This window comes from Ostrea edulis, chromosome 2 (genome assembly GCF_947568905.1).
Source record: "Ostrea edulis chromosome 2, xbOstEdul1.1, whole genome shotgun sequence".
NCBI classification, from domain to species: domain Eukaryota; kingdom Metazoa; phylum Mollusca; class Bivalvia; order Ostreida; family Ostreidae; genus Ostrea; species Ostrea edulis.
This window is the reverse complement of record NC_079165.1, coordinates 37,390,355-37,408,517: the sequence shown is the minus strand read 5'-3', so window position 1 is coordinate 37,408,517 and position 18,163 is coordinate 37,390,355. Positions and strand designations below refer to the sequence as shown.

The following is an 18,163-nucleotide window of genomic DNA, read 5'->3' as shown; positions in this document are numbered from 1 at the left end:
TACAAAGCATTGAATTTTCTGTTTATTACATTTTCTTTGGTTTTAGAACATGTTTATATCAATGTACAAAAGTAATGCACAATTGGTTCTTAATTATTTTCACACTGTGAAAATATACTTTTATTCAATGGATAAATTATAGTATTTCACTGTTGAAAATGTAATAAAGTGAATTACAGATAAAACAAAGTAAATCAATTAGACCTTGAAATTCACTGTAATGGAGTTTTACTGCAATGTATACATAGTCTTTGGAAATGAACCTGCTTCAGAAACTAGCCATAACCCAGACCCATGTAGTTGTAAATAAGTTTAGTTAACTTTCACTGACAGTAAACTTGCTATTTAATTCATACAAGACATTACAACTATCAGTCAAACTTGATGAACATTTGTGCAACTGGGTCATGGTCAATATAGAAAAAATATAGGTCGGATGCATCATTCGAATTGGGGAATGGTAATATTGATATGCAGGTCCATTTCATATCCATATAGTTTTCTTGGAAATGTACAATTAAAACGAGGCACAGGGGCCACATTGCTCGCCAGATCCACTTTGCTGGTAGAGATCTTGGTGGATATGATACCCAGCATCAGGAGTGGTTGTAGATGAGAGGGAATTGTGACCACCCACTTGGACACTGGGTTTCCTCCCACATCAATGACCCCTTTGTGTCAATATCAGATGAGCCATTGAGATGCATTAATATAAGTTGAACATGTAGAACTTGTTTCTTAATTAAGGAACAATGGTCTTGTTGAGACTCTTAATTAAGGAACAAAGGTCTTGTTGAGGTTCTTAATTAAGGAACAATGGTCTTGTTGAGACTCTTAATTAAGGAACAATGGTCTTGTTGAGACTCTTAATTAAGGAACAATGGTCTTGTTGAGACTCTTAATTAAGGAACAATGGTCTTGTTGAGATAAGCAAAGGAAACAGTGATAATGACTTATTTTGAACCAAAAGTCAATTTATTGAAAAACAGGAACATGTAACGACAGGAAACATATCTGAGAGTGCAAATAGTTCACAATACATATTTGGGTCTTGTTTTGATTTTGTTAGTAACAAAATAAAATGTGACAAAAACAAAAATACAATCAAGGGCTTATTCCTGTAAAAAATTTGTAAATAATAGTATTATATTCAAAATTTAGTATTGTCAATACTATATTTTGAATATAAGTGTTGTTTACACTTTTTTAACAGGAGCAAGTCCCTGTGGTGCAATGCATACAAAAAAACTTAGTGTAAAGATTGTGGATGGTTTTCTTCCAATAAAGTTGAATGCAGAAAGTCAAAAGACTCTTCAATTTTCAATGGTTAGAATTGCGAGCAAGTTGCGTAATGCTTGATGATTACAATCACATTGCAGCTGGCAGTAAGCAACACATATTCATTTACCTTGACCACCAATGAATGCAATAATATATTTTGTTGAAAACGAAGATAAAGAGAATACCAGCAATTCTTTATAATAACCTTTCTCAAAAGATTAATACATACTCATACATGTTCATGAAGGTATTAAATAAAACAAAATCACATTATTTGGCAAAGGTACAGCACATGAGTTGATAATGAATTACACGTACATGAATCTGATTACATCCTGTACATTTATATATAAATATTGCAATCCATTTCAACATCATGTGCAGATCCAGGGAACTATAGGTGTCCATATCCCATCCCCCAGATATCTGTCAAAAATAAATATGTATGAGACCTTTGGTATAGGTTGGACCTCCCACATCCCACTAGAAATAGCTGGTAGTAAGCCCTCTAGGATCTTCCTGGATCTGCACATGAATGTGGATATCTGAAGAGTTGGCAAAAATTGCTCACATTCACATCTGCAAAACCCATTCAACAGGCTCATGTGCTTCTCCATCAGTCACACAGTCAATGATCCTGACAAGTTCTTCTCGACTTCTTCACTTAGTTAAATTACCAGGTTTTGGATTTCAAATACGAAATAGATTTTATATTGACAATATTTTGAAGATTTAGTGCCCTAATTAATATCTGTTATAATTGATTAACTTATTTTGGTGGTAGGTTTAGAATTGCCCTTTTATTTTATTTTTTATAGTAGTTTAGTAGTTATTAATAAATCTCCAAATTTAAAACCATCAAAATTATTAATGAATACACCTTCACCTTGAACGTGCAAATTTTTACATCCATCAAAAATACCACCATATACTGCATTCAAATGTCAAGTAGAGAACGTGAAAGTGAAAGTAACAAACTAGTCAACATGGGTTTGAATTCACAAACACTGTACAGTTTTCAACATCACAATGTAAACTACTGTAGAATCCCTGCTTCATTGCGATCTTCTACAGAAACACTCTCTGTTACTGAGGTAACAAAGTCGTCAAAGTCCTCAATATTGGACTCAAACATTTCTATCTGACTAGAAATTTCCTCCAGAGCCTCACTGATTGTGGTTTCATCACTACACATGGTTAGCTGAGGAGCCCTTTGGCACTCCCTGTAAAATGTTCCTAGGTCCATGTTGGAATCTGTTACAGCAAAGGGGGTTTTCTATATAAAAAAAAAAGAAGATGTGTTTGTGAAACACAAATGCCCCTGATAATGGCCAATTCCGAAGATGGCCAAGGTCACAAGGGAAAATATCTTGGTACCAGTAGAAAGATCTGGTCAAAAGAATGGCTCATGTACAATATGAAAGCTCTAATATTTACCATTTAGAAGTTATGACCAATGTAAAAAATAAAATAAAAGTAGGTCAAATGTCAAGGTCAAAAGGTTCAATACCAACGGAAAGGTCTTGTCACAAGGAATACTCATGTGAAATATCAAAGCTCTATCACTTACTGTTCAAAAGTTATTAGCAAGGTTAAAGTTTTTAAAAAGTAGGCCAAACTCCAAGGTCAAGGTCACGGGGTCAAAAATGTTGGTACCCACGGAAAGGTCTTGTCACAAGGAATACTCACGTGAAACATCAAAGCTCTATCACTTATTATTCAAAAGTTATTAGCAAGGTTAAAGTTTTCAAAAAGTAGGTCAAACTCCAAGGTCAAGTCACGGGGTAAAAAATGTTGGTACCAACGGAAAGGTCTTGTCACAAGGAATAAGCTCTATCACTTATTGTTCAAAAGTTATTAGCAAGGTTAAAGTTTTCAAAAAGTAGGTCAAACTCCAAGGTCAAGGTCACGGGGTCAAAAATGTTGGTACCCACGGAAAGGTCTTGTCACAAGGAATTCTCATGTGAAATATCAAAGCTCTATCACTTACTGTTTAAAAGTTATTAGCAAGGTTAAAGTTTCAGACAGAATGACATAATTACAGAATGAGAGAAAGGACAAAAACAATACGGCCCCCAATCTTCGATCTCGGGGGCATAAAAAGGTGTGTGTGTGATATGCATAAAAATCTAATAGTCTAGTCAATCTAGCAAATCACCTCAAAGTAATTGCAACAGAAACAAACTCGACAGAATTTAATAAACAAAAGCGTGATTAACAACATACAAAAAATCGGACAAAATCGGACAATGGGAAATATTTAAAATTTAGACTTAAATATTTTAGTAAACCATCGATATTTTGTGGTGTTTACGGCACGCTGTACACGTAAAGGGGAGTAACTTAACTGTGAAAGTCATCGGAATAAAGTTATACACAACGATCTAAAGTGCATGTAATAAAAAACGCAATTAAACAGCTTAACAGTTGTATTAAAAAGGTGATTTTAAGACCTTCTATATACATACAATATTGCTCAGCATCTCATATTCTTTGCAGACTTCCATTCCCGGGGAACTTTCGCGAATAAAGCTTCAAAATATTTTGTTTGACCCTCTACTGAATTAATTTTAATTATAAAACACAATATTTACTTTAGAAGTTATGAATAATCAATTATAAATGAAATCTTAAAGAATTAGTGTCAATTTACAAGGGGGAATTACGGTTGTTAAAAAAGAAAGTATGGAAAGCCATTCGGGTTAAAAGTTTCAGTTATTTTGTATCTTCATCATTTGAGCAAGCGTTTTGTATTAAAAACTTTTATAAAACTAAGTAAGTAAAGTATTTTTGCTTTTCTTTTTCAAATTCAGGTTTGGGGAGTCATTCATGGGTAATAATAATAATAATAAAACATTGATAATATAAATAATAAAATCAATGTAAGTAAACACTTGCGCATAGTATCATGATTTGAACTTAGTTTTTTGTGAGACATTGAATTTTTTATCTTGCCACTAATATAAGTGAAGAATATCGTTAAAACCAGACGTCTTTATAGGAAACGAAGTTTGTCAATCCTTTCCCTTTCTACATGCATTCACAGGATGCGACACAACGTCAAGAATGTTCGGAATCGGAACAGGTCCTGTATAGTCAAAATGTAGACAAATCGCGAAAAAATTCTGTATATGATTAGTTTTTAAATGGAGACAGGCTACTGACAAACAAGTTGATGGTGAAGGGGTTTCAACTGTTTCGTTTAAAGTCAGCATTTCGCGAATTATATGGTCGTTATAACAATCTACTTTGCCAATACAACCTATCATAGGGTCAAATCTGTCTGACTTGTTTCATATAGATTGTTAGGCCGTTTTTGGCACAATGATATTGAATAAGGGTAACTCCGTTTGCCTTAATAAGATATAGAGCTCACGGCGGGTTTAACCGGTCAACAGGGGGTGCTTACTCCTTATAGCCCATAGACATCTGATCCCACTTCTGGTATATCCAGGGGTCCGTGTTTGCCCACCTCTCTATTTTGTATTGCTTATAGGAGTTACGAGATGGATCACTGTTCATTATCTTCACCCTCCTATATGAGGATTTCATAGAGAAAAAGATATATTCTGGTGTCGATGTCATATCGACTTTGTACGATGGAATACCGTAGAGACACTTATAGGAGATTTGCTATGTGAAGAATTGTCTAACACAATATCATTTTTATAAGTTCAGTCATTGCCACTAACTACTAACTACAGCTGCAGAAAAGGAGCACTGCAAGAATTTTTTAAGTCATAGAGTGGACTAAAGAAATTAATAATTTGGATCCTTCGAATTGGGGCTTATCACTGCTTTCAGCAATTCTTGTATCCGTTAAAACTAAATTACAAGTCGCGCCAGATAAACTTTTGAACGTTTTTCGCTGTAAATGCAAGGCAAATTGTGACACTAGCCGTTGTACTTGTAAAAACATGGACTGAACTGTACTGCAATTACTCAAATGATCACTTATATAATTATCAGGCACGTAGCAATAATGGCTCTACACCTTTTATCATTACATGCAAAGTTGATAAATTTTTACGTACAGAGGTCGATTTTTAGACAGATTGGTTGCTCTCCCTCCTCTTTTTTTTTTTTTTATAAATAGCATTGTCGTGAACTGTACACAGTGAAAGTGTAAAATTGAACTGAGAGAACAACCTTAACCCCCACCCCCCACCACCACCACACACACCATCAAGGATTTTTATAACTTTGGATTAAAATTTACTTGTCAATTTTCAGGCAATATTGTGAAATTATCTTCACACCCCCCCCCCCTTTTTTTACGATGCTGCGTGCCTGATTCATTTTGCTTTTAATTCTATGTGTCCATCGTTTTTAAAACAGATTACTCCTGAAATTCTCAGTATTAATTGCACAATAATTTGGATAGAACTAAACATCAAATACGGCTATAAATGTGGGTTTTCTTCTTAAAATTTCAATCTTTAACAATTATATTCAAAAAAGCAAGATTTTACCCAAAAATTACAGTCAAGGAAAGAATATATTCTGCTGTAAAAAAAATTAATCGAACATTTTCAGGTTGAAATTTGAGATATGAAACTTATTTTTACTGTATGTTATATAAAATGGACATTTTCTTCAATTTCCAGTTTTTAGCGATTTTCATGAAAAAACACATCCTTTTACCCCAAAATTCCAATTTTCCCATGGAAATACAAAAGCCGATTTTTAATATGTTGTTTGCATGTGTTTTCTTGCATGAATAATCAAAATTTCATTTCTGTTGCAATTAGTTTGAGGTTTTGCTAATTTTTGAGCTAGATTGACTAGACTATAAATAATGAAAAGCTGAATTAGCAAAGTCATCAATTAAGACACAGGAAAGCTAACAACTGGATGGAAAGACTGATAGTAAAACCATATAAGGCATTTATATGATGATGTGTCATATTCTATGAATTAAATCATACCAGTTCCACCATGACAAAGTCATCTGGAGCTGATGCATTGCTGGAGTTACTCTCTGATGGTGAAAGAAGGGCCTCTTCAAGTGCCTTCTCCTCACTAGATTTTTCCCCAGAGACTTTGTCATCTGACTCCTGAAGATTCTGCTCCTCACTAGATTTTTCAATTGAAGTGTCGGGTTTGTTATCTGGCAAAAGTAAGCTTAGGAATGGCACATCTTCAAATTCTTCAAAGATCTCCTTGGGTTTCCTCCTCTCAGCAAATGCTCCAACTTTCTCATATGATTCAAAACTAAACTTTTTTTTACTACTGCAAAAAAGGTATACATTGTATTCAAAACTTCTAGAATAGTCATTGATGTGTGCTTTCGTGTGTTTTATGCAGATTTTAGAAATTGTATCAACAACGTAATTTATTATGAGCCTTGTTATGAGTAATTTAACTCTGCAATATTCACGTAATACTTTTCATATGTTCATTTAAGACACACATTTTCATTCTTGGAAATACATGAGGGTATGAACTGTGACACTTCATGCCAGCATACTTTATAGAGCCCTAACACGGTAATTCATGAAGTATGCCAGCGTATAGTGCTGCAGTAATTCATACCCTTAAGTACTTTTTAAAATAAAATTAATTTTTTTAGATTTACATATTGACAATCTACTTTTATTTCTGTTGAAATCTATTTCTTCCTAATCATATCAAGCTTTTAAGTCAAAAGGAAAAGTCACTTAAATTATCACACCTCCGTTAAGAAATTGAAACAATAAAATAGCAAAGGTTATTATAGGTAGAACAGTATTAGGTAAAAATATCCCACCTTTCCTGTGTTTTTGATTTTGCCCTGCTCTCTTCTTCATCTTCTAGAGTTCTGCTCGATGTCTTCTGTAGACATGGTAGATGACTAGATGGTAACTGTCCATTTTGTACCAAACCATGAAAGAAGGCTTCAGCAGGGCTGTTATCAAAGGTAGTAGAACACAGCTCCTGAACTTCAAAACCGTCTCCAAAAAGGTCTTCTGAGGTACTGTTCCTGAAAAAGTGAAAAGAAAAAAAGATCAGACACTAGCATAGATTTTATTCTTTGACATTAATGATTTAAATTATTGAAACTTAATGCCAATGTTCTAAAAAGCTGTGTTTAGGACATTCTGAAAATTCTTCTTACAACTGTACCATATTTAAATTTTACATTAACATGATTAATAAAACTATAACATTTTTAAGTAATGATATCAACATTACAACAAATTATAAATCCTTCGCATACATACATATGTAGTACTTTCATAACTATGATTGAATAGCAATGTCCATTTCCATATATATTTCATATATTCACCACGATATGATGTGAAAGGCGTGCTAGTCAAATGTAATGATGATTCCTTTATAATCACATGTTTTGTATATAAATAGTGCCTTATGTAAATAAAAATATTTTTACCTTATTCTCATAGGAAAGTTACAAAAATAGATCACAACAAAAGGGATGTACATGCATATATATACTTCCGCATTTAGTTCTCAACACTGTGTTTTTTTCCTGTTGTGTAACACAACTTCCTGGTTTTGTTAAACAGTAACACTTAGTGTTTTATATTTAACTTCTAAAGAATTCCCACCTTTAGTCTAAAAATAAAGCATCATTTTAAAATAGTTTTCACTAAAATTCAGTTTAAATGCCAAATACACAGAGTGGAGCAGATCAATCATTTAAACTCAGGTAAAAAAAGAAATATATCATTGACATGTCACAAATATTTCTGCACAGTTTTGATGAACTTACAAAGTTTTGAATACCCTGTGCAGACTTCTTAACAAAACAAGGGGTATCATGGTTGAAAACCCAACATTGTCTATTAAATACGTTTTCTTAAATATAAAGTTATCATAAATTAAGTCTTTTTCTTCGACTTTCCAATAACTTTTTAGGATCCGGAAATAAGAGATCTAAACAACAGATAGCTCATCTTGACACACTTCTATATCTGAAATGATACCAAAGGTCTATGGATCACAATGCTTTCATTCTCATTATTGAATCTTCATTGTACAAGGAAACTTTTCAAGAGGCTTTCTATTTTTCAGATACAAATGATTCTTGCAGGAACAATTTCTAGACACTTTTGGCTATTTTCATTATTCAAGTGATTTATCTTATACCTTAAGAGGGATTTGGAGCATGCCTTTTCGTTTAAGAAAATTATCTCCTCTTTATCCAACCAACTTAAGGCAAGTCTGGCTGACATTTGCATTTATAGTGAAAAGTTCACAGAGGACTGATAAATGATGAACTAGTAGGATTAAATAAGCTAATAAGACTACGAGTGAGGAAAAGCCGCATTACTCATTGCATGTAATGATCCTTGATAATTTTCCTTAATTCAAACACTGACTTTAATCATTATCTTCCAGTAACTTATCTGGAAAATAATGTATATATTACATAATAAATACTACATTACAACTTTTCTGCATGCACTTTCTCAAGACCATAAACTTTAACCTGGACATTGATTTGGAAAATATGATACTAGGTCGTAGTATTAAAGTGAAAAATTGGTAAGCAAGTATACGCACAGACACATACCCAGTTCTTACAGCGCTATTTAAAACAAGTAGGAGTAATATACTCACACGTATAACAAACATATCTACTCAGCCAGATATTAAATTAAATAATTCAATCCATGGGCACTAAGTTTCATGTATTGCATGTTGAGATGTTATAGTTTTGTGGATAATGGTTTAAAGTACATTGAATCATTATATAAATTGTATATTTTGTTGTGGTTTGCATTTCATGCCATGGGAAAGCAGTACCCATGAAATCCACAAAACTGAGCGCCCATGAAATCAAATGACATTTTACAATACATATTACACGACAACAAGGCACCATAAATTTTTTGTAAAACATTGGTACTCAAAACAGGATGGTGACATCATCATGTCATGTACAAACACATCAACTTTGAAGCCATCTTGGGTTAATACTTTGATACACCTGCAGAAAGCCCCTATAGAGTGGAGACCAAGTCGAATCATTGATCTAGATCTACAGTTATACATCTAGATCAATGGATCGACTCGGTCTCCACTCTATAGGGGCTTTCTGCTGGTGTTTCGAAGTATTAACTTTTTGATTAATCAATATTATAATACAAGTAAAAGAATTCTTGTGAACAGTTAATCATATCCTAATAAACATAAAAAACAGAATGATCAGACTGCACAACTTTTTCTTTAGTTTACAATCTTGAACAAGAGCACCGCCAATGGTACATAATACGCCCGTTAAAGGCTAATATAGGGTGTGTTTCTTACACCATGATTTGTTGGACTTGGATTCAAGTAGTATCAGAAATCATCAGGGTGCGACATACTTTCTTTGCATCGTAATAAAAAACCAAATCATGTACTCTCTTGTAATATTTTCACTTGGCATAAGATGTATGTGTACCAAGTTTGATAGTCCTTGCCCAAATGAAACGGTCTGCATCCTGCTACTTCGACCTTGACCTTTGAACTTAAGAAACAATAGGCATCCCCCACTTGGCATAAAGTGTATGTGTACAAAGTTTGACGGTCCTAGCCCAAACAGTTCGGGTTGTACATTGCCTACAAGGTTTTCCTACTAAGTGATACTGTGACCTTGACCTTGAAAAATGACAGGCATCTTCTTCTCATTATGGTGATCAAATGTACCAACTTGCAATATCCTGGAGTTTACGGTTCACTTTGTATCCTGCCTATACAAGGTCTTCCTACTATGATACTGCAACCTTGACCTTTGATCTCTAACCTTGAAAAACATATACTGGAGCTTACGGTTCGGTTTGTATCCTACCTACAAGATTTTCCAACTTAGTGATACTGCTACCTTGACCTCTAACCTTGAAAAACAATAGGCATCTTCCTCTCATCATGGTGATCAAATGTACCAAGTTGCAATATCCTGGACCTTATGGTTCACTTTGTATCCTGCCTACAAGGTTTTCCTAATAAGTAATACTACGACCTTGACCTTTGAATTTCGACCTTGAAAAACAATAGGTATCTTCCTCTCATCATGGTGATCAAATATACTAAGTTGTAATATCCTGGAGCGTACAGTTTGGTTTCTATCCTGCCACAACATCGTCGGAAACCCACGGTTGATTACGCTTCGTTCCTCTCTCCATCACCCATGGGTCCATTCATTCCTACTCACTCGTTCTCATAAATAAATATTTTAAAATATCGTCCAATCAAAGTAATTGTTATAGTAATGGAACTCTTCTGTTTTTAAAGGTAGCACTAACTTAACTTTGCTATCAAAGCAATTGTATACCGAAATGGGCTGAAAGTGTCTTTTTGATTGGACAATTTCGCTTATGGTTTTCCATGAGCGCCAAATCAAATTGCCTCATTAATTATTCATGAGAACGAGCGAGTAGGAATGAATGGACCCATGGGTGATGGAGAGAGGAACGAAGCGTAATCAACCGTGGGTTTCCAACGATGGCCCACAAGGGTTTCCTACTAAGCGATACTACATGTACGACCTTGACCTTTGACCTCTAATCTTGAAAAACCATAGACATCTTCCTCTTATCATGGTGATCAAATGTACAAAGTTGTATAATCCTGGAGCTTACGGTTCGGTCTGTATCCTGTCCACAATGTCCGGACAGACAGACGGACGATGCCATACCATAATATGTCCTGTTTTTGATGGGCATATAAAAATGCTGTGTGAAAGTATAATGAGAAAGCCTCACAAATAAAAACAATTCCATCGTAACTGAAATATTAGACTGAAAACATGTATATCCAAAGCTTTTTCTGCCTACCTTCTATATCCCTGTGCACATGGCTTTGGTGTGGTAGATCTCCTGGGACTATTGTCTCTCTTAAAATGATCATCCTTCAGTTCAAAAGGGATCTCTCTAGAGGATTTCTGTGGTGTTATGAGGAGCTTAGTTCTGTATGCCAAGTTTATATAAATGGTCCCAACTGGGGTTGGCACTGATCCGACCTTTACAGAATGGTAGTTGTCTCCCAGAACGAAAATCTGGGGCTCCCCTTGGTACACTCGGTAACATATCACATAGTCATCTGCACATGCTCCCTGATGACGGGAGAGCTTGTATGCAGGAGTGACACGAGAAACGCTGAATAAGGTCTTCAATGCTATACCCATGCGGTTGTAGACAGTGTAGGAAACCCGAGCATTTATATCACAGACCTCTTTATTCAGTCCTATGTACCATGTTTCTAGCACCATGGAACTCCCCTCTGAAGTTTTGAGTGAAATCTCCACACACACATTCTGACTCAGGAGAGTTGTCTGTCCAGCGAGTGCTTTCTTCGTCTCAGAATGTACTTCTGCTATATCTTTTATTGCAAGGTTGAACTGAAAATATATATATATATATCATCAAAAAACTTGATTATTCAACAGAGTTTTTCTATGTTTTCAGGGTGCGAAAAGAGTACTCATCCACTCGTTCTGGACAAGTTAGAATTGGCTTGGGACGAGTGAATGCCAAAATGCACTCGTCCTATAGTTGATGGGTAAAATTTTCTTGAATTGCTGAGTTTACTTTTATTTCAGAATATCTGAAAAACATTTTTTTAACACGTTATGATTGAAAACTACTTTCCCTGTATACACATCATAAAATTATAGAGTAATTACCTCCGAGTCAGTCATAAGTCAACATTCAGGAGATTTATGAGCACAATGTTACACAAATCCAATATCGGGATGAGTTTTAGAAACATTTTCATTGTGATAAACTTCGAAAGCAAAGTAATAATAGAGAATTATTTTATGTTTGCATGTATTTTTATTGGCAATTCTAAATATACAAGCGATTTCATATAACGAATACCAATACAGAACATGGAATGTGACTGGAAGGGTTTTCACTACTTATAAATATTTCAAAGCATCCCTTTTAATGCTACTCAGAAAGATGATGAAGAAGTGAATAATCCATTGGTTTTTTTTTCTTGGGTTGAAAGAGACTGATAAACAGGTTTACATTTATATGTGTTTCCGATGAGACACTGATTAAAGCGATAGTACATGTATAGCTCATTTTGCCGTTATTTGTTTTTTCTCATGTACCCCAAATCATCTTATTCCTTTCTAATATTATATAAACAACGAACATTAGAACTTCAGTGCAATATCTGTATCCATGATGAGAAAAAGTCCGGAAAATTATTTGACCTTCTTTTAGCTTTAACGTTGGTCATGGTTCACCAATGAAGTTGAAATGTGAACTGATTTTGTATTTCTCCGAGAGGGGGGTTCTGACAAAATTTCAGCGCAATACCTGTATTCAAAATGGAAAATAATCTGGAATATAAAAACAAGGTTTTTATACTAAGTGATACTATGACCTTGACCTTGAAAATAATAGACATCCTCTGATTGGTATAAGGTGTATGTGTACCAAATTTCATGGTCCTGGCCCCAACAGTTCAATCTGTATCCTGTCTACAAGGCTTTGCCTAGTCCTAGACAGTGAATATTGTTCCAGAGGTGAAATTTCCCCATCCCACATGAGTAAATAATGAAGGATTATTTTTCTCACATTTTACCTACAGTTTAGTGCATAAATTTAGGATCTTTCAGAAAATTCTAAATTATCAAAATCCTCATTTGAACTTCGATGCAAAAACTAATTAGATAGACAGAAAGAGCATACCCGAAAATGGTTTACACTACAAGTGTAAACTAAAAAACCCAAGGTTGTCCACCAGAAAGCTATACTACATTAAAATTTAAAGAAAACAATGCAAAATATTTTTACTTCACTGTGTAACGTATATCTTCACTGTGTAGCATAAATTACAGAAAATATATACCGTCACAATCAAATGACGTCGCAGCAGTGTGAGACAGAAAAATCTCACATGGCTGTCTCACATGAGTAAAGTCGATCTCACACTGGTGATAACGTGAGAAAACGGTATATCATAATACATTCCGTCTTTGACCTAAGTATAAAAAGATGAATGATATCCATCAACTTTGAAATGATTGCATGTTTGCCAAAAGTTACACTAAGGGTCAACCTATATATACTTTATGATAGTGGATTGAATTTTTGTCCAAAAAGCAAAAATTCAGGGGACATAATTTGAAGACAATAATTATTCTAAAAAGCTTGAAAATAAAATTAATGCATTTATCCATAAAAATTTTATTATTTACTGGATATGATTTGTAGTCGAATAATTTGGACTAATTTTAATCTTTAAAATAAAAATTCGAACAAAATGTGACCTTTACCATCTAAATTCTTTTGAATGACTCAAATTAAACTGTCAACTCATTCATGACAGAGTACAGTAATTAAAAACACATGTCCATGTACAGTGTTTTTCTTTAAGTATAAAAGTATGAAAATATGGAATGAGTAAAACCATAATAGGGATGAGTGGTTGGGATAAAAATGTTCTTACTCTGAGTTTAACAATGTATGGGGCGACATTACAATGATGCTTTTTCTTATTAGTGATTCCTATTCTGATATGTGGGTAGGTAAGTTTAAAAAAATTATTTTGGGACCCAAACATGTAGAATATTTTCAGTCAATCAGGAAACTATTTACCAATACAACCTGTCATTGGGTAAAATGCTGTCTGACATGTTTCATACCAAACAAGGCTGTTCTTTACACACTGATTTTGACTACGGATTACTCTGACTACGGATTACTCTGACTACGGATTACTCTGAATACGGATTACTCTGACAACGGATTACTCTGTTTACGGATTATTCACCTGGCTTGGATTTCTCGAAAAAAATCTAAATCTTAAGTTTGAGTTTTCTTGTATTAGAGCAGTCAAAATATTAGAAAATTTCCGATTTAACTCCTAGTTTGACTTCAGTTTATTTTGAGAAATCCAGGCCTGATCAAGAAATAGGGCTCACATCGTGTGTGACCAGTCGGTAGAGGATGCTTACACCTCCTAGGAACCTGATTCCATGTTTGCCCTACTATCAATTTTGTATTCTTTATAGAAGTTATGAGATTGGTCACTATTTGTTACGAGTATCTTCACTTTTTCTTCTTGAGCATACACTAGCTAATCTTTGAGTCAACTAGCACAAGGAAAAAAAATCCTTAAAAAGTTTCTTAATTTGGAATTCTGAAATCATTTTCTCAAGGAAAATGGTGATCAAAATTGTTAAGTTGTGCATTTTCCAAGTTCAGTCAAAAAGGGGAAATCAAACAAAATATTAAACATGTTAAACCCAGTACATTAATTCTGTTGCATATACAATGAATAATACCAATACTCATTAGGTGCATGCTTAGTTCAAAATATATAAGACTTTAGTGTTTAGTTTTCCCAAAATTTTCAACACAACCTGAATCTTTATCTAGAGACATACATACATGTATTTTACATAAACAAATATCACATATTTCACACTCCGAAAAAAAACAACAACAATATTAATAATCCATTATTAGATTATTAATATTTGTTGTTTTTGCTAGTGAGTAATATGAGATATTTGTTTATGTAATATACTAGTATGCCTCTTTTAAAATAGAGCTGCAGGATGCATAGAAAATTTGAGATTTATGGTAACGCCTTACTTGCATTAATGATCGATTATCATTTGAGAAAAGTTCAAAATGTGTATTTATTTCAATTTATTATTCTAAGAGTTATTACTAATAAATTATCAAATAAAATATATAGGTCATCAGTCAACACACTTTTTAAGATGCGGGATATGCATAATTGCATATTCAAAATCATATGTGAATTAACATTAGAAAATTGCAATTTTCCTTCAACAGCATTATCAAAATTTCACAAAAACTAGTTAAAATGATATAATACATGTAGTATTCATAAAATTGTTTCTTTACAAAACTATTAAAAAATCCGGAAAAATCTATCACATAATGAACTTGATAAAGGATTCAATGACAACAGAGTTATTGCCCTTGGATTCTATATTTTAAAACATATTGATTATTTATATGTAACTTAGATTTTTGAAATATTCTATGTTTAACAAGACTTTTTATAATAACCATTAGAAAAGACTCCATTGGGAACAGAATATCATACATAAATCTAAATAAATCAATAATCTGGGCTAGAAAAAAATATATGGGTCGCTGTCTACAAACTGTTTGATAATGTTATTCCTTTATACATCTGTAATTGGCAATGTTTTCCCCCCAAAATAAACAGTGCAATTATTATTTATTTTTTGATCAGACAAAATACAATACGTTACATTGTTGACAACTACGTCCTAGGCCAAGCTACTATCACGGCCGAGTGCATTTCGGAATGAGGGAAAAAGAAACAACACATACAAATCAGTAAAAATAATCAAATTTAAAGTGGAAATTATATTATTTTATTTTAATAAAGCAATCTTATTATTTTTGAATTGTGATCTGCACGTCATTAGGAAGTGGGAGCATATGGAACGCCAAATTAACATAAACTCAACAATTGAATTAAAGATCTCTTCAATTCTGAATTATTGCATGCATTAATTCAATTGATGATAGCATTAAAATTATTCAACTGAATTGATGTGAGCTTTAATTGAATTAATGATCTCTTCAAATGAATTAATGATATCAACAATTGAATTGATGTGCACTGCAATTCAATTGAAGAGAACAATGATTGATATAATGTGTGCATTAAATCAATTGATGAGAGCAAAAATTGATGATTATAATGATATGTTTAATTCATTTGAAGAGAGCAATATTTCTTTTAGAGAAAGCAACTATAAAATTAAAGATACATATGTATCTTCAATTCAACATATCCACAATTGAATTAATGATCTCTTTAATTGAATTGTTGCTCTCTTTAAAAGAATTGATGCGCGCATTAATTCCTTATACAAAAGCATTGTAAATGATTTAAAGATATCTCCAATTGAAATAAAGAGATCATCAAATTATTTACACCGAGCTCTAAATTAATTATTGCGAGCAATGATTCTACTAAATTGATGTTCTCATCAATTGAATTGAAGAGAGCAATAATTGAATTAATGCGCGCATCAAATCTATTATTGTTCTCATTAATTCAATTAATGCACGCATCAATTGAATTGAAGAGAGCAATAATAGATTTGATGCGTGCATTAATTCAATTATTGCCCTCTTCAATTCAATTGATGAGAGCAATAATTGAAGTGCGCATCAATTCATTTGATGAGAGCAATAATTGATTTGATGTGTGCATTAATTCAATTAAAGAGAGCAATAACTGAATTGATGATATCTTCAAATAATTAAAGATATCTTCAATTATTTGAGTTTATGTTAATTTGGCGCTCCATAGGAGCACGGCGTTATACTGATGCACTCTTAAAAGATGTTACAAGTTCATTGAGGAAATGATTTTATAATTCAATTTAAAGTTAGGAAATACAATATTCTATTACTTATATAATTAAAAGTTTTATTATTTCGTATCTTTAAAATGTTTGTAAATCTACCATTTGGTAGAAACTGGAAGCACGTTATACCGGGTATGTTGTTACCGACAAGGTGAAGGTGAGTTGATCCGAGTGTGTATTGAATTTGAAGACCAGAACAGAATTATGTAGTGCTTATAAGCTTCGATATATCCATTTTATCGCAGTTTATCAGGGTCTCTGTCCAAGCGGTTTTTGAAAAGGTGACTGGGTGTGTTTTTAAAGGTAAAATTCTTGCTCCAACAAAAAATTATCCACATCTTTTTTCTCGTACCTTCCTTCGAAAAATATTCAGTCTAAATCCTTTCTACCAACAACTAGTACACTCAAGCACAGCACATCTTCATGAAATATTATTTACAAACCGTCAATGTGATAATTGGGTTTTTTTTGTCGATTAAATCTAATCTGCTTATGAAATGGATAATAGATGTTTTTAAACCCGAGGGCGCATATGACGTCACACATAATGGCACGTAAAATAGCGAAAATAAATATGCATATCATAAGATTTGAATTTCATCGCTTTCAAACTCGAAAACTACGCAAAATATTTCCTTTAAAACACATTTAAAGTAGTTTTAGGCATGAGAAGAATTAATTTTGCTGAAAAAATGAAAATGTTTAGAAACATGCATTGTGTCCTTTAATGTTTTGTACATGATGCAAAGAAAATAACCACAATGACTTAGCGAATATTGAAACAGAATAAAATGATGCGATACCAATTTTGAATTTTATTTATTTTCTGGGCAAGTAAAAATGTCAAATTTGCTAATTCTACTGGCTAGTGGCTCAGGAAAGCTTTGTTAAGACTGTTTCAGATGTGAAATTGCTTCCAATAGCCCTGCACATGACAATATAGGTGGTTTGGTTTAAGTTTGTGATATTCTGGCTGATGACCATATGGATGTCAGTCCACATATCAAAGTGAAGTTGAATCTCTCGCCAAATATACATAGAACACTTGTGAATGTGAACTGACAGTTAACGTGGTAAAGATAAACATGCATGCTGCTTTCATTAATTATGCATTGAAACTGTTAGCCCAAGTTGTTTTTAAACAATCAAATTAGTACAAGTTAATTACCCAGTCTGCACCAGATGAAAATGGTTTGGACTTCGTCTGAATCCTCTCTCCAAGTCTGGATTGTACAATTATCTGCAAACTCTTATAAATTAAAAATTTTGTGAATTTTTCCAAGTCTTTTCTATCTTGCTGGTTAAGTTTTGACATACTTAGCCTTTTTGAGATACAAGTACACTTTCTCATCTACACTGTAGTATATTACAAATAAAAATCCCGAAAAATTGACCAACTCTAGTTGACGAAAGCTGAAAAAGGCATATTTTTGCCTATCTAACAATGCTTTCTTTCCTCCCGTGAACACTGTTTACACGTTGAATTGTCAAGGCCGTTTGAATTTTGACATCAATGTTTACAACACGCTTTGAACAGTTGTCATA

The 18,163-nt window shown here is 33.3% G+C and overlaps 1 protein-coding gene across 2 annotated transcripts; it reads right to left on the bottom strand.

Annotated features, from left to right (window-relative positions):
• Positions 1 to 948: 948 nt before the first annotated feature.
• LOC125679109 (autophagy-related protein 13-like) lies at positions 949 to 18,142 on the bottom strand. Of its 2 annotated transcripts, none has more exons than XM_048918061.2 (5): positions 17,787 to 18,142; positions 11,049 to 11,611; positions 7,031 to 7,243; positions 6,210 to 6,513; positions 949 to 2,557 (listed from the first exon to the last, which is right to left on the bottom strand). In XM_048918061.2, the coding sequence occupies exons 1-5, from the start codon at positions 17,967 to 17,969 to the stop codon at positions 2,318 to 2,320; spliced, it is 1,503 nt and encodes a 500-aa protein (XP_048774018.2). In that variant the 5' UTR covers positions 17,970 to 18,142; the 3' UTR covers positions 949 to 2,317. The 2 variants fall into 2 exon arrangements, with proteins under 2 accessions (XP_048774018.2, XP_048774019.2); XM_048918062.2 differs by having other exon boundaries at positions 6,210 to 6,510; positions 17,787 to 18,124.
• Between the last annotated feature and the right edge of the window lie 21 nt (positions 18,143 to 18,163).

Excerpts from the sequence above, each read along its gene's own strand:
- LOC125679109 (XM_048918061.2), bottom strand. The coding sequence starts at position 17,969 with ATGAGAAAGTGTACTTGTATCTCAAAAAGGCTAAGTATGTCAAAACTT. Across the intron at positions 11,612-17,786 it reads TTTCATCTGGTGCAGACTGG|TTCAACCTTGCAATAAAAGA; the intron begins GTAATTAACTTG and ends ATATATTTTCAG. Across the intron at positions 7,244-11,048 it reads TGTGCACAGGGATATAGAAG|GAACAGTACCTCAGAAGACC; the intron begins GTAGGCAGAAAA and ends TCACTTTTTCAG.